Raw genomic sequence first — 17,135 nt, 5'->3', positions numbered from 1 at the left:
TGTTTGCAATGTAGAGAAGCCCTAGGCTCCTCTAATATACAACAGTGGCTGAACTGATCCCCAGTCATGATTTGTTTTTGACAGATAGATCCTTGGTCACCTCCAAGACTGGGAAAGTTTAAGGGTCCCACTTTGCTACACAGCATGGTGAGGCCTGAGGATAATAGCTACAGTCTGAGGACCTTATCTGATGAAAGTGACTTAATACCTCCTCCATGATGGAGTACATAGAACAAAAGTAATTATTGCTGTGTCCCCTGAGCAACAGCAGAGATACTAACATATTAAATAGTGAAGTTTGTGGCAAAAATTTAAGTGCTGCTCCTTTCCCCATGGGAATTAATTTAAGTACACAGGATATTACCAAAGCTGGCAGACTGTGACCAGATTTGATAATTTATTATTTAAAGCACATGCACCTTAACCTTCAAATTATAGCTCATTAGCTATTGTAGTGTTCTTTTAGTGCTTACATTAATGAATGAAGTGAGAGACAAAATGCTGGGTGATACCTGTCTCATCGGCATACTAGCTGTGTGAAAAACGGTACAAACTAAAAGATAGATTGAATCTATTTCATTAGGTTCCAGTGTTAACACTAGAGCAAACCATAACCTGGAAGGCTTCTGGCATAACAGAATTTTTATGGATCAGTTTTGCATCCGAGAAAAGGAGGAAACTAATAATCTTGGCATATGAGATACATGGGGATACATACCAGTGGTTCTAAAGTTAGGGCTAGATTGCGAACCCATTACTCATTCTGGTGAGCAGTTAGTCACAGGACTAATTCTGTGGGAGGCAGCAACTGTGGGTCTTGACTATCCTGTGAGTAACCGCTCTCCCATTCAGGATTTGGGATTAGTCTGTAACAGCTAGCACAGGAACATTAGCTTTCTTATTAGGAGACTCTGTGTATGCAAATCTTTATATATGTACACAGATTGCTTTTTACAGAATCTCACCATGCCGTTTTTAGTCAAATCATATGACTGAGTCCCAGTGCAATGTGTAAGCACCCAGGTAACCTGCTTGTGTTACTTAAAATTTAATTATTCATCCTTCTTAAACCAACTAATATGGAAAATTCACATGTCTACTAATATACGTTGCCATCACTTCACTTGTTTCAAGTCTCAATCTCCCCTTCAAACTTGAGCGAAAACTAAATTACTAGACTTGCAATCTCTTTCCTTTTGGCTATATACTTTTCTATCCACTGTATTAAGAGACCTGTTAGTTTTCCCAATATTCTAGTAAAAGACAAATCAGGTAACAGTGGAAGCTTGGTTTAAAAATTAAAATAAACAACATACAAAAATAGCAGTAAATATCCAGGGAACCTTTACAGTAATTACACACTTATTAAAAATGAATTTAGTCATTGTAGTCATCAGTATCAGTTATAAAAGCTTCTGTTTCAGTACTCTGTCACAGAATTGGAAGCTTTTAAATCCTAGTTAAAATACAAGCTTACCAGTAAAGAAGTCACATTTACTATGGAAGTAATCATTGGTGGATATGTTGAATAAACTCCTCAGAAGTAGCATCTAGACCTGCAAAAATATCTAAATACATGGCAGTTACACGACTGTGCCTTTATCTAGTTCTTTCCCCACTTGCACTTATATTATTTTCAACATTTAAAATGGAGACTTTAAAATATTTCATGTAACGGAGGAAAATAATAATAACTGAGTCTCACTGACGTAGGCAAAAATGTAATAAATTCATATGGGGAGAATAAAGATGCAGCGCTGTCTTTGAACCTGGAAGTCCCTTGAACTGAAACTTAGTGCATTGCCAACATGCCACAGATGTACACCATATGAGCAGATGAGGGAAATGTAAAGAGTCTGTATTCATTTTACATCTCTCCCAAGGTGAATGTTTGGAACCATTATAGATTTATGCACTTCTGTTTATGGGTTAGCCTTAGAAATAGTTAAACACGTTCATTAAAGCCCGTAACAGGGAGGAAAAGGCGACATTCTTTGTATTCCATTCTTGTTAAGGCTACTTCTTGGGTCTTATCCTTTTGGGGGTCTCCCCTCTGAAGCCAGTCACATTGCCAGGGTTCGGTCATCATACCTCAGTGTGGAAAGGGACCAAGCCTTTTTGCTGTAGAAACTTACAAGCTTTAGAACTCATAGACATCTGTCTCAGTCCATCCTCTCTGCTTCTAAAATCTTTTGAAGGTGTTGCTTTGTCAGAGGAGTTTTTCTTCAGCAACTGCTCTTGCCCCATGTTTGTGTCCTACCTTTTTAGTTATGTAGATTTGTTTTGCCTTTTAATAAGGTATTTGCCATTGCTGTAGTCTGTTTTCCGCTGTTTTAATTGTTGTGGTCTGTTAAACTGTATAGTGCTCAAAATGTTTAGTTAATTATACTTGAGTGGTGAAGCATGCTTATCTCATGAGATACTACACTAAGCACTCTAGGCAACAAAGCTCTGTGTGTCTTAAAACAGCTTTATTGTGTGGCACTATTACTGCTCCTCTGAAGCCATCTCAGAACTTCTGTTTGGTCAATCTTTAACTTTTTCTAATGTTTCCACTGGGTGGTGCTGCAGGAATTCCTACCTTTTGACTTGAATCTGCATTTCCCAGAAAGACGCCTTTAAAATATAATAGGAGGAAGTCCTGATTTAGAAAGTTTTTGCAATTTCAAAACAATAGCAAAACTGTGAGGATGCTCTATCAGGAAATGTTCCAGTTGCTGGTGATGGAAAATTTACCAACACTCTATATTGTGTACAAAAAGTACCCTAAGTCCTGTGGGTATGTACTGCAGCACAAATTAGTTCTGTTGGCATTTACCAGAGAAAGTTCTTCATCAAGTTAATATATGTATATGTACACATTTACTTGCAAGCTTGTTTTTCAAGGTCAGTAAAATTAGTAGTAAGATTTCCTTGGCTGAATATTTGACAAAGTTTTCTAAGTAAACAAACTGATATTTGTTTTTTTCTTCATTTTGGCAGAAATGCTAACTTTTCATCAACCACATCCTATTTGTCATCCTTGAAACATAACTTGAGAAATATAATTTGAAGACTGACTCAGACTTTTGCCTCCTTGGTCTTTTAAAATTTTCTTATGGCAGCCATGTGAATAGTACTTGCCATTTTCCTTAACCTCTTATGATCTGTTGGTTGTAGTGCAAACCAATATCAAGGAAAAAATTAATTATTTTGCTAATTACGGTGGAAACACAGCCTCTCTCAAAATCAACATCAGCTCAAATTTGCATCCAGAGTCACATGTAAGACAAATAAACCTGAAACTATTGCTATTGATATTATTAACATTAATTTTCCTTCTTTCCTATGTTCACAATTCAACTGTAAAAAAAAAACTGTAAAAAAACTAGCGTAGGCAAAGCAGCTGAAAGTTGTTCACTTTCAAAAGATGTTCACTATACACTAGGTTTATAAATTGAAAATATAAATAGGTAAGATAAATAAGCTAGAAATTATATTTTCTGGTGTCTTTCTCTTAAAATACTCATTTATTTTAAGCCCTGAGTATTAGCTGCAATAAATTGAATGATTTTGGTCATGTCAGTGAAAAATGAATTCTTTTTAAATTTGCATAATGCATAATGCTTGTTTAACCTACTTACTTTTTTCCTACTAGACACTGTCATGTTTAAACAAATTACACAGCTCTCTCATTGTTTCTTTTATCCACTGTCTACATTTAAAAAAGCCATCAAAATAAGGTAATTTAACTGCAGAATAGTCATGTTCTTTTACCAGCAAATGCAGTCATCATCTCAAGGGTTAAAACAAACCTGAGACACTTAGCAAAATAAAACCAGAGCTGCGATTACAAACTGGGACAGATGTAGGAGGCCAGGTTTCCTGTGGCCCGTTTTCCAGTTTCCTGCCTGTAACCTGCAGAAATAGAGGAAGCTGAATGCTAACGTGAACGAGAGATCTAAGAATGCACAACGTCATTCTGCTGAGAGAATCGTGCTCTTAGCCAGAATTAGGATACAAAGGCAATAAACACACAAAAATACACACTCACTTTCCAGACGAATTGAAAAGACGACAGACATCTGTTTAAAGAGAAATGCTTGTGCCTGCAAAACAAGTACTTTCCTGTATGAGACATAAATGCACGTGCCTGCATGAGAGGGATGACGGGGAGAGAGGGTTTGTGTAGTAGTTGTATGTTTTGCAGCTGCTCTAATTGCAAAAGGAGTGGGTCGTTTCTTAACATATTTAATGAAATTAAATTATTTTCCTTGCTCTGGCAAGGCTTGTGTTTTAATCCTTTTCATGTGCGCATTTGACCACTGACCATTCCAAGCTCTGCAGACTTAACTGACCTCTGAGGCTATGTCTACACTGGAGGGTTTTGTCAGCAAAACCCTGTATTTTTTTGACAAAACCCCAGGACTGTCCAGATTCCCAAAGTGTTCTGTTGACAGTAAGTCGACAGAATGCAGCACTTTTGTTGACAGTCTTATCCTGCTCCCCATGAGGCATAACTCCTCTGTCGACAAAAAGCCAGTGTGGACGTTCCGGGGTGGTCCTCTGTCAACAGACAGGGCTTTTGGGACACCGGGCGGCCCCATCTCCTGTACTTCCAGCTGGGCGTTTTGTCGAGAGAGTGGCTGGGCAGTCTGGCTGCTCTATGTCGGCAGAGTGGGTCGCTTTTGTAATCTGCTTGGCAGTTTGGCCGCAATCTGTCGACAGAAGTTTTGTAGGAAGATATCTTCCAACAAACACTTCTGTTGCTAAATCGCTGTAATCTACACATAGTCTGATAGACTCTGCAGCCCCGGTGGTTTCCCAGTCAACCTCCCTGACTAACCTGTTTGTGTGATTTCCATATCTTCATATTTGTTTCCAGTCCCAGACCTCTGTGGACTTTATAAAGTCAATAGGAGCTGCTCTTGACCTTGGTGGATACGCAGAACCATGTCTATGGACTTTAAAGTTTACATGAGTTCCTTGTCAGTAACTAAGATCTGTAGCAGCTCCTTCTGCCTCAGAAAATCCACAGAGAGGCAAACCTGAGAGCTGAAGGAAAAAAAATCAAGGCATGGAGCCTAGAAAAACCAGGAGAACCTGAAATTAGGGGCCAGATTAGGTAAATCAGTTGTGAAAGCAGGGACTGTGGAGTGGAGTGCTCCTAAACAGCCCAGGGTTCAGGATTTCCAGCTGGTGAAAATTATTTTTATGGCCACTACAGGGGAAAAAAAAAGTTCTGACGACCAAACTTTTCTGTGGACACATTTTTATATAATGTAAAGATAGGACAGCAGGGAACCATATTTAATGTTTTTTATTCACACATCACAGCAGCAATGTTATTATGCTCGTTTAACCTACTTACTAGCTGCATCGGTATCCTCCAAGTTCTGAGAGCCTCTGGGTGTGAGGCAGCGGACTGGCACACATAAAACAAGGGACCCTTTTGGGCACGAGGCAGCATTCAAAAGGGGATGAGGAAAATAGACATTTCCTCCGGTCTTATCTACTGCACCTCTCGGAATGGCAGAGGCTGAAAAGATTACGTGAAGGGCTGGCTGCGGAAGGAGCGAGAGGAGGCAGCTTGTGCAAGGTGGTTACTGATGCCAGAGTGTTCAAAGCCAGTCACTGGAGGTGGCAAAGAGCGGCCCCCACCAGCCAGCAGCAGACTGGAGGGAACTCGCCCCCAAGGAATTCTCCCCTCTCTGCTCCTGTCCCAGGAATTGCAGATTTCCTGGAGCTGCCCCATAGCATGGAGCTTGCTTTGGGGCTGGGGTGGGGGGCGGAACCTTAGTGCTTTTTTACTGGCGTGTTTTACAGACAGGAGGATTTTTAAGGATTTTACAGACAGATTTTTTTTTAACTAACTGTCCATAAATGTACTGACAGTTGGCAATCCTGACAAGGTTTCCTGCTGTCTGCCTCCTAATTACTCTCTGGAGTTTCTAGCTCCCCCATTCCAGAGCTTCATATTGCTTCATAGTATACTACTTTTTGCCTCCAATTTCTTGTCATTAACATGTAAGCAAAGACAAGGTGACGGCTGAATTTAGCCTTAACTCCAAACTTCCTGTGTTTCTAATGGTTGTTTTTTCATAACAACATTCTTCTAAGGTGGGGTGTTTGTTCTTGTTTCGTTTTATTCTTTTACCCTCAAAATACGTACTCACAGTCTTACCTCCAATTTATATACATGATTGTCTGGGAATTAGTATAAACGGTTCTGAATGCACAATGGTAACATAGCACAGTAGAGGAGGTGGCGCTGGTGTATGTTTAAATATATAATAATAGCTATCATATCTTCTGAGCATTTCTTGGAATGGACATTTGGATGGGCATCTTTCATAATGATTATCAAGGTCCTATCTGTGCACTCTCAAGTGGGTTCCCAATCTCTGGTACGTAGCTAGTGTCAGCATTGGTATTCTAGGCTCCTCCTTGCTATGTTAGTGGTGCCAGCGATTCGGGTCTCAGGGCCAGGGACCAATTCATTTCTCATTTGGTTTGTCCGGTAAATGGCGATAGTTGCTAGAGAAGTGTGTGGATCTCTGTTTTATGAAGATTATTCCTGTGCCATAAAATGTTCTATTTCCAAGTATAATTTTTTGGCAACCAGTTATTATACCATTAATTGTTTATAGGAATGGAGATAGTGTTCATTGGGAAAAATTTAATAGGCTCTTCAGCTCAACCGCATAGTTCTGAATCACTGCGGGGGGGAATGTCGCATCCCCATATATACCATATCAAAAATCCCTACAAGTAAAGAACATTAAGGTTGTAAAAATCAAACACTCAAACATTAGGAATGCCATAATTAAGGTTACCTCTAAAACCTTTATTCAGTTCTCTTGTGCATATGCATTATAATACATTTTTTAATTATTTGATCACATACATTTTTTTCCAGAGCCCTGTCTCATCATAGAATCATAGAATCACAGAACACTAGGATTGGAAGGGACCTCAAGAGGCTATCGAGTCCAGCCCCCTGCCCCAATGGCAGGATCAAGTACTATCTAAACCATCCCTGATAGACATCTATCTAACCTGTTCTTAAATATCTCCAGTGATGGAGATTCCATAACCTCCCTTGGCAACTTATTCCACTATTTGACCGCCCTGACAGTTAGGAACTTTTTCCTAATGTTCAACCTAAACCTCCCTTGCTGCAGTTTAAGCCCGTTGCCTCTTGTTCTATCCTCAGAGGCCAAGAAGAACAAGTTCTCTCCTTCCTCCTTATGACTCCCTTTTAGATACCTGAAAACCGCTATCATGTCTCCCCTCAATCTTCTCTTTTCCAAATTAAACAAGCCCAATTCTTTCAACCTTTTTTCGTAGGTCACGTTCTCTAGACCTTTAATCATTCTTGTCGCTCTTTTCTGGACCCTCTCTAGTTTCTCCATATCTTTCGTGAATTGTGGTGCCCAGAACTGGACGCAATACTCCAGCTGAGGCCTAACCAGCACAGAGTAGAGCAGAAGAATGACTTCTTGTGTCTTGTTCACAGCACACCTGTTAATGCATCCCAGAGTCATGTTTGCTTTTTTTGCAACAGCATCACACTGTTAACTCATATTTAGCTTGTGGTCCACTATAACCCCTAGATCCCTTTCTGCTGTAGTCGTTCCTAGACAGTCTCTCCCCATTCTGTATGTGTGAAACTGATTGTTCCTTCCTAAGTGGAGCACTTTGCATTTGTCCTTATTAAACTGCAGCCTGTTGACCTCAGACCATTTCTCCAATTTATCCAGATCATTTTGAATTATGACCCTATCCTCCAAAGTAGTCGCAACCCCTCCCAACTTGGTATCATCTGCAAACTTAATAATTGTACTTTCTATGCCAATATCTAAATCATTGATGAAGACATTGAACAGAACCGGTCCTAACACAGACCCCTGTGGAACCCCACTTGTTATACTTTTCCAGCAGGATTGAGAACCATTAAGAGCTACTCTCTGGGTACGGTTATCCAGGCAGTTATGCACCCACCTTATAGTAGCCTCATCTAAATTGTATTTGCCTAGTTTTTTGATAAGAATGTCATGAGAGACCATGTCAAATGCTTTACTAAAGTCTAGGTAGACCACATCTACCGCTTCTCCCCTATCCACAAGGCTTGTTATCCTATCAAAGAAAGCTATCAGATTAGTTTGACAAGATTTATTCTTTACAAATCCATGCTTGTTGTTTCCTATTACCTTACCACCTTCCAAGTGCTTGCAGATGATTTCTTTAATTACCTGCTCCATTATCTTTCCTGGCACTGAAGTTAAGCTGACTGGCCTGTAGTTTCCTGGGTTATTCTTATTTCCCTTTTTATAGATGGGCACTCTATTTGCCCTTTTCCAGTCTTCTGGAATCTCTCCTGTCTCCCATGATTTTCCAGTGCAGATTTTCCAGTGCAGAGGATGACATTGTGCACTGAACAATTAGATGTCAGTATTCCATTCTCATGGAATCATAGAGTATTAGGGTTGAAAGAGACCTCAGGGGAGTATCTGGTAGTCTAACCCCTGCTCAAAGCAAGACCAACACCAACTAAATCATCCCAGCCCTGGTATTGTTTATCTGGGCCTTAAAAATCACTAAGAATGGAGATTCCACCACCTCTCTAGGCAACCAATTACAGTGCTTCACCAGTCTCCTAGTGCAATAGTTTTTCCTAATATCACACCTTGAACTCCCACACTGCCACTTGAGACCATTACTCCTTGTTGTGTCATCGGTCACCACTGAGAATAGCCTCTCTGTGTCCTCTCTAGATCTGTCCTTCTGGTAGCTGATGGCTCCTATCAAATTCCCCCTTGGTCTTCTGGAGGCTAAATAAGCCCAGTTTCCTCATAAGTCATGTGCCCTGTTCTCCTAATCATTTTTATCAGAGAGGTATCTGTGTTAGTCTGTATCCGTAAAAACAACGAGAAGTCCTGTGCCACCTTATAAACCAATAGATTTATTGGAGGGTAAGTGTTTGTGGGTAAAGACCCACTTCGTCAGATGCATCTGATGAAGTTGGCCTTTGCCAACGAAAGCCAATCCTTTTTGTTGCTGTCTGCTGGACACTCTGTCCACATCCTTTCTGTAATGAGGGGGGCCCCCCAAAACAGAATGCAGTAACCCAGATGTGGCTTCACCAGTGCCAAATACAGGGGAATAATCATTTTGCTTGGTCTGCTGACATTGCTTGTACTATACTCGTTATTCATTGTGTGTTCTCAGGGATTGTTTATTCAACACTATTCAAACCTGGGACTGAATAAGAAAAAGTATTTTCTAGGTTTGCTGAGCAAAACTAGGAATTCCCGGAGGAAATTCTGATAGTTCAGCATTTGTTTTTCTCCAAAATTGGGACAAAATGTGAAATTTTGAAGTTTTTGTAGAATGGAAGTTTTCAAAAAATTTGATTCAGAAATATCAAAACAAAAATGACTCCCCAATTTGACATGAAACTAAACATTCATATTAATTCTGCATTAAACTACATTGCCCCATAGAAGCTCATTGCCTTGTAGGAGTGGTAATTAGGGAGCCTGATGCCATCATCTGCCATCATTACAATTTGAAACAAAGCAGTTTGATAAATTTTGAGTTTGGCAATGTCAATGTTGAGTTTAATTTCAAGAGGGCAAAGGCTTTCTGGCTTGATTACATCTCCCATAATGCATCCAGAGCTATCTGATGCCCATGGCACACCATGGAGGTCAATCAAGGGGAAATCCACACAACATGATGGAAAAGTGTAGTTCTCTAGGGAGTCCAGACCACAGGAGAGGATGGGCCCCGAATAATGTTCTGTTGAACTGATTTGAAACAAAATGTTTTGGCTTCATTCTAAAACCAAAATATTCCAATTTCGGTCAAACCAATCCCAAATGAAATATTTCATTTAGATTTTCCTGACAGAAAACTGAAAATTTTCAGCAAAAATTTTGATTTTTAGACATTGCATTTTTGGTAGGAAAATCGTTCTGACAGGGAATTCCTGACCAGCTCTAGTAACTTCCTCTGGCTTTTCTGTGGGGCTGTCATGGCAGCACACTAGATTCTGCCTAATAATAACCCCATTAATAACAACAATCTGTAAACAGGACCATGCTGCCTGGAACCGATTTGGGCCAATTGACTCGCATGTTAATTCATCTGGCTATTGGTGACAGGCAAGCGAGCCACTGACAACCTTTTCTGTGGCAATCTGTGGCCACGCATGAGCTGTCAAGGCTGCAGCCAAGGGAGAAAGATGTGGAACCCAGGTAGGTTGCAGAGAGGGTAGCCAAGAAGCTGGACAGATGGCTCTCCACAAGGAGCAGGAAGCTGGTGGCCAAAGGGGCTGCATGGTACCTCACTCTCTGTGCTCTCCATGTGCTGCATCCCGCTGGGACACTGTGGGCCCATGCTCAGCACATCCTATATCTGTTTCCTATACAAAACCCTCTCCACAGTCAGATCAGTGGGATTATAGTAAGGGAAGGAAGTGCATGGATGTACTAAGCCTGGACCTTCAAAGCCAAGGCAGGAAGTAGTCTGGAGAGTGCAGGGTGAGGTGTTGTACAGCTGTCATGCTCCCTTCTGGGGTTGTAGCCCTGCAAACCTGCCTGCAGTTGGTGTACCAGACATCCCAGCCCTTCCTGCCAGGGCCACAGAATCATAATCAGGCACTAGGATTTGCCGAGCATTGACTGCAGGCAGATTTGAGGTGTTGCAGCCAGAGGCAGCATGGCATGTTCCAGCACTTCCTTCCTTTACTGTAGCCCCACAAGCCTGCTCTTCATTAATGGGCAACCACCAGTTTAATGGCTACTTCTGGCTCTCTGCCAAGGGGCTGCCGATCATCAGAATCTCCCGACTGTTGTTCTTTGCAAACGTTAATGAACTCATCTTTGCAGCGCCACTGAGAGGTGAAGTCCTGTCACTATCCACACTTCACACCTGGGAAGCCAGGGACATAGATGGAAGCCAAAAATTGTAGCAGTGTTAACTAATTTTGGGTGCCCAATCTCTCCTAATTGTTCAAAGCACCTGGCCTTTTTTATAGCACTTCATTAGTTGAGCTCAGCACTCCCATTGACATCAGTTTCAGTTGTGAGTGCTCTCAGTACTTCTGCAAATCAGGCATCGGGTGTTTCAAATTGGATGCCAGAAAATAAGGAAGAGACGATAAATGGCCACCTGTGAGTGCTTGATATACGTGACTTGCCCAATATCACACAGCCTGTGGCAGAGACAAAGACAGACGACATTTCTCCTGGGCACCATTCAGCTGCCTTAACCACAAGACTGTCCTTTCTCTTACTGTCTTCCCTGCCTCATTCACAACACGCTTTCTGGCTCCTGCAACAAATGAGTCAGGTATCCGACAGCCAACAGCTTTATTCCAGCCTGTGCAGTGAGAGAGGCAGGGATCCTGTGGAAAAATAGCATGGAATCATACAATTACAAAGAGGACAATAATGCATGTGCACAAGAGGACTACATTAAGTCTGCACCTAACTAACCTAGTGTTTTGGCGCTTGGTTTTACAACATTAATGCTCTTTTCATGTATTGTTTTTGGATGCAATTTCCTAAGTTTTTAAAATATCAAATTGAAAAAAAAAAAAGGCATAGAACCATACAGAACCATGCTCCCAAACAGGTGAACAGCAGGACTGGGAACTACAGATCCCCAGCACAGTCCTTATATTACTTGAGCTAACGCAGTAACAGGTAAAAGGCTGTTATCTTCTGGCTGAACCTGGGACTAGAGCAGGGACATCCATGCTTTGCCAATGAATTTCAGAGCTCTTAGCTACACAGCAAAGAAATGATGAGACTATTCCAAGTTCTGCAGGGGAGTATTCTACAGAGATTACAGACTCTCTGGACTCTGTCTCCCTTCCAGCTTTATACTGCCCTGTCCCCTCTCCTGCTGTTATCCCTCTGCTCCTTTCCTCCATTTCCACAGCTCCATATATTTTCCCCTTAACCACATTCTGTGAAACAGCTGTCACATTTTATTTAAAGTTCAAATAAAAAATTCGCCCGAGGCAGACACCCCACATGGAGAATTTCAGCCTGTCCAGTTTAAACTTCTGAAAGTTAAAAGCAACTGGAAACAGGTTTGTAGAATGGAAACTGTTGGGCAATATTAGCTGTAGTTGTCACTACCTACGCCACATAGAACACAAGCTCTTGGTCAGAGCTGAGGGGTCATAAAGCTGCGGCAGCCAAACACGCTTCTAAACCATGTAAGGTTCAAATTAAGCTTTTCTCTGATATAATGAAGAGGATGTAGTCCGGCTCTAAAACCAAAGAAATGCACATTTTGTGCCTGAACTGTTGTATTCATATGATATGTGATTTGTGTTGGTGATTTTGTAGCCCATTAAACATTTTTATTTCTTCAGCTGAAATTCTGGCTTCAGCGTCTCAGTGTGGGAAATTTGTTTTTACTGAAAACATTTTTAATTTATTTTTAATTTCCAAAAGTGCAAAAAAGGTCTTGATTTCAAATGCTTCTTGTCATGGCAGAGAGGCATCTGATATAACCTGAAATAGTGCAGGGCATTTCTTTATACTGTTTCTTATTGTGGTGAAACCCAAATAAAATGTATTTTAACAATATGATTATGGGCTTGTTCCCTATGTAATAAAATAAACTGATTTGTTTTAACTCAGGGGTTAGCCATTACATGTGAGAGTCAGATGAACAGTAACATGATTAACCAGAATGTCTTGGATAAATCCATTATGAAAGGCTAAATATTTACCCAATAGACCGTATCTCCTTTAAAAGGATTTAATGTAACTTTAACTATCACTGTATGTGTTTATACCCTTTTCCTTGCCCTGTATTGGGCAATAAAATGTTTTATATAAAAATACATTACATTTGCATAAAATGTTTGTTACCGAATAAATGCTGGGCCTTTAACCTCTAAATATGTGTTTTACATTTAACTTAAATACCAGTTTGTTCAAGAGACTGGAATGGCTCCCCGTGGATCTCTGCCCTCTTTTGTAGACTATATTATAGCTACATGGCACATCTGGGAGTTGTCGGCTGTTTTTTCCTGCCCTTTGTGTTCAAATTGAATTTCCAAATGTAATGGATAAATGAAGCCTGTGCAGTCATAAGAAAATGGCCTGATTTGGCAACCCCCTTTCAGTGTGTGTGCTTTGAAATGATTTAGACCAAAGCAAGTTCCCACTTCTATTTTGCCTCACCCCTATAGATATTCACTACAGTATATTTAGCTGAATCATTACATTAACTTTAGGGAAGGATAAATTATTTATTTTGTTCTAAAATATTCTTCATTCAAAGTTTCATTTTGTTTATCATAGGACCCTAGTGGGTTGTTTTTCTAGTGAGTTAAAAGTAATAACATTAATTACCTCGCTGATGCGTATGTGTGAACAGCTAAGCATAGTTCAGTGAGCTGCTTATACAGGTACATACAGTTGCACATGGTTGAATAGCTAGAAGCTTCATGCCACCTTGTGGCAGCCACACCAAACAGAACTGTGGAGCCATAAGCCTGCTAAACACAATGGCTGCACTGTACAATAATAATAGAACCTCAGTGACCTACCCCTTCCTGATTTGGGCTTTGAGAAAATTTTCAGTTTGTAGAACTTAGAGGTAGGTAATAGGTACTCCTAAAAATCCAATTATCCTGTTAATACTGAGATTCTTAGATATCTAACCCTATTAGATGTGTGAAACAGGGTCAGAATTAAACATCAGAAAGTGCTAAGAAAAAGTATTGAATTAGTGGCTTTACCACTCCTATTTTGTCCTGATTTAGGGGCAGCAACTAATTATCCTATTTGGATACCTAGTGCAGCAGTAAGAAAAGCCAGAATGACTAGCCCTGATACGTAAACCAGTGGTTAGAGGTAATATTTGCATGGTGACCTATTTCAAAATTAATGAAATGAGAAAAATATTGCTTATTCATTTTCTAGCTTAAAGGCCAATTTTTGATTGTAACAATAGCCTGACCTGCAGTGTAAACAATCTTGAATCTCGATTTAAATGTGTGCATACGTAGGACAAATTACAATATTGACTTTCTGAAATGTTCTAATTCTTCTCTTACTATATAAGGAATAGAAGACAGAATCTGATAAAGGGAAGTGACTGTCTACACAGGGATGCCTCAGAACATTAATATGAATTAAATTAAGGTGTGAATTTGAAGTGGCTTAGTTAAATTGCATTGAATACCTGCATGATGCTGTCATTCAGAATTAAAGTGGCCGTAATTCAGTTTACTTTAAGTCACTTTGGAAGTGATTTAAAGCTACTTCTGAATGAGAGTATTCAGACAGAAGTTTAATGCAGTTTAATTAATCCACTTCAAATTCACATTTTTAGTTAATTTGCACACTTTTCATGGATGTTCCTGTGTAGACAAGCCCGCAGCTGCTTCTGAAAATTTTACTCTATGCTAGCCACTTCTAAAAACGGGATTTACTCTTCTAGCTGATTCAGGACACCTCTGAAATGTTTCTCCTAGCTGTTAGCTCCATCTGCAATAGAACAGGAAACTTCTTACATTGCTGATGGAGTTGTTAAGGTGAATCACTTTGTATGTGTGGGGGAGGGGGATTATTTTACACTTGCCAAGTGTGCTAGCCTCCGTACACTGAAGATAAAATGCTGTGGTCTCTGCTTTGCAAAGCTGACAGCCTAAGCGCAGACATAATGTGACAAAGACAGTGACAAAAGAGCTCAGAAAGAGGGTTGGTGAGGAAGGAGAGGGTTTGCAGTCGTGTGATTCAGTATGGTAAGGCAGGTCAGCTGACCTCCAAACATATGTTTAGTTAAATAAATAGAAAAATGAACGTTAACTTCTGACTTTTTTCTTGTGGCCCTTCCAGTATCAGTAGGTTTTCCTGAAGTGAAGGTAGCACCTTGGGAGTGAATTCCGAGAGTGGGAACCAGCTTAGCGATGGAAAAGCAGGCAGGTGAAGTATCCAGGCCGAGGTCATTTGTGTGGGAGAGGTGACAGTGATGCAGTGAGACTACATAGGCAGAGATATGGAGGGCACCGCAAACCAGGCTAAGTCTGAACATGATGCAGTGGATACGGAGGAGACAGTGAAACTGTTCAAAAAGGCAAGTGTCATGGCCAGATTGGTGGGCAAGGAAGATGTTTTTTAGAGACCGTATTGTGTATGGACCATAAAGGAGCAATGTAGGAACACGGAGCCCAGAGCAAGGTGGTTGATGCAGGAATTGAGATGAGAGTTGCTAAGGGCCTGAAAATGGGGTTTAAGTGATGAACTTCACGTACAGGGTTTTACTGTTGTCCCTTCACTCTGCTGTGCGCATTTTAGCAAAAGAGTATTGCAGGGGGGAGGAGGATAAAGATACAACTGGCACGGTGACAGGGGAGTGTGAGTCCTCTGTGGTTTTTGTGCTCTGAATTGTTTTTTAATGCCTCTCGCCTTCCTTTGCCAAACTGTTTTTAACTACGTAGAATGAATCCTACATGAAGATTAGGGTTGAGATGAACCTTGAGCAGAAACCTGTGCTGCTGAATCCCTTTCACATGGTGTGGTCTTTTGTCCGTTGTAGGTATGGAGAGTGCAATCACCTTGTGGCAGTTCCTATTGCAATTACTACTGGATCAGAAACATGAGCACCTGATCTGTTGGACATCCAATGATGGGGAATTCAAGCTACTCAAAGCAGAAGAAGTGGCCAAACTGTGGGGACTCAGAAAAAACAAAACTAATATGAATTATGACAAGTTGAGCAGAGCACTCCGATACTATTATGACAAGGTAAAATTTATTGTTCTATAGCAGATTAAGATAACAGAAGTAAGACTATGCAGAGGAATGAAGAGAGGTAAATAATGTGTACTTTTCTGTAGATGCTTTCACCATCTACAGAACCACTAACTGGCATTCAGTAAACCACTGCAGAATACTGGGTTGATGGGGTCAGGAGAAATTTTATCCAACACCCTCTTGACAACAATAAAATGGCTGTTCCATCATAAGGAGTGACTGTTTGGTTATCACCGCATATTTAGGACTTTCCCCAGTGAAGATCAATGATAGAGTAGTGCCACTGTAATTTTAACCATTATGATAGTGGCTTCACTGTCAGACTAACTTTAAAAAAAACTTAAAGACTGAAGTTAAGAGTTTCAAAACCATCTGCGAGAGACACACAATTGAGACACAAGAGTTTCTGGCTAATAACTTGGTAGTCTAACCGAAACTGTTTTGAGTTTAAATATGCCAGTGACAGCGCACAGTTAAGTAGCAAGTTGTTGAAGGCATAATATGATGGACAGGTGAAACCAGTGTGAGGGTGATCTTTCAGCTCTCTTCATAGATCGGGCCCTGGATCTTTGGTTTGAAATGTATTAAACAGTAATAACTCAAAACACTGTCAGAATGCCCATGGCTATGCAATATTACTGCATGGGAGTTTCATTATCAGTGATCACTAGTGAATGCTCACTTTCCCTTTAATGTTTAAATTTAATGTAAAATCATCTCGTGACAAAAATTCTGTGTTGATTTAAATGACAGGCTAGATTCCATGTTGCCTGCAATTTATCAGAGAACAGATATAAGCATGCGTCAGTCGGACACATTTATGAATATGCAGCACAAGTGTAATCTATCACAAGAAAAGCAAGGAATAGTGAGGTGCATTGTTATTGTTATATTTATTCTTTGTATTACTGTAAAACTAGGGAGCCCATGGTGTTAGGTACTGTACAAACACAAAATAAAAAAATCCAGAGCTTTGTCTAAGATAAACTATGAGTGAGCAGGTGGTGGAGTAGAAGGCGTGGGTGGATGGGGTGGGAAGAGGTGGAGCAGGGGCAGGGCCTGGGGTGGAGCCTATAAATAGAAGATACTTGAATCCATTTGCAGAATCCCAGAACCATCCACCCTTATATGACTAGCTTTCCCTTTCACACTTGTCCTGCTGTTCCCCCATGACCAGGTTCCCTCCAAGCTGCATGGCCATGCAGCCGCGCAACTTCCTGCTAAGCCCTGTGTGCTGGCTGTTAGGTGCCGTTCAGTGATATCTTATTTAGTTATTTAGAGCTTTTAAATAGGCATATTTTTAGCCTGGTTTAAGGAGTTCTGAGTGCTCACCAGCCCAGGTAAGGTCAATGGAAACTAAAG

General features: G+C 40.6%; 1 protein-coding gene across 3 annotated transcripts in view; it reads left to right on the top strand.

Annotated features, from left to right (window-relative positions):
• ELK3 (ETS transcription factor ELK3) overlaps positions 1–17,135 on the top strand; it is a 56,811-nt gene that overhangs the window by 14,162 nt on the left and 25,514 nt on the right. For all 3 annotated transcript variants that reach the window (XM_075011583.1, XM_075011597.1, XM_075011588.1), the window contains one exon: positions 15,556–15,764. In XM_075011583.1, coding sequence (XP_074867684.1) covers positions 15,558–15,764 — 207 coding nt within the window. In that variant the 5' untranslated portion in view covers positions 15,556–15,557. The remainder of the gene's footprint in view (positions 1–15,555; positions 15,765–17,135) is intronic.

The sequence above is a fragment of the Carettochelys insculpta genome, chromosome 1 (genome assembly GCF_033958435.1).
Source record: "Carettochelys insculpta isolate YL-2023 chromosome 1, ASM3395843v1, whole genome shotgun sequence".
NCBI lineage: Eukaryota > Metazoa > Chordata > Testudines > Carettochelyidae > Carettochelys > Carettochelys insculpta.
Note: the sequence above shows the minus strand (reverse complement) of the source record. Positions and strands in the feature narration are given on the sequence as shown.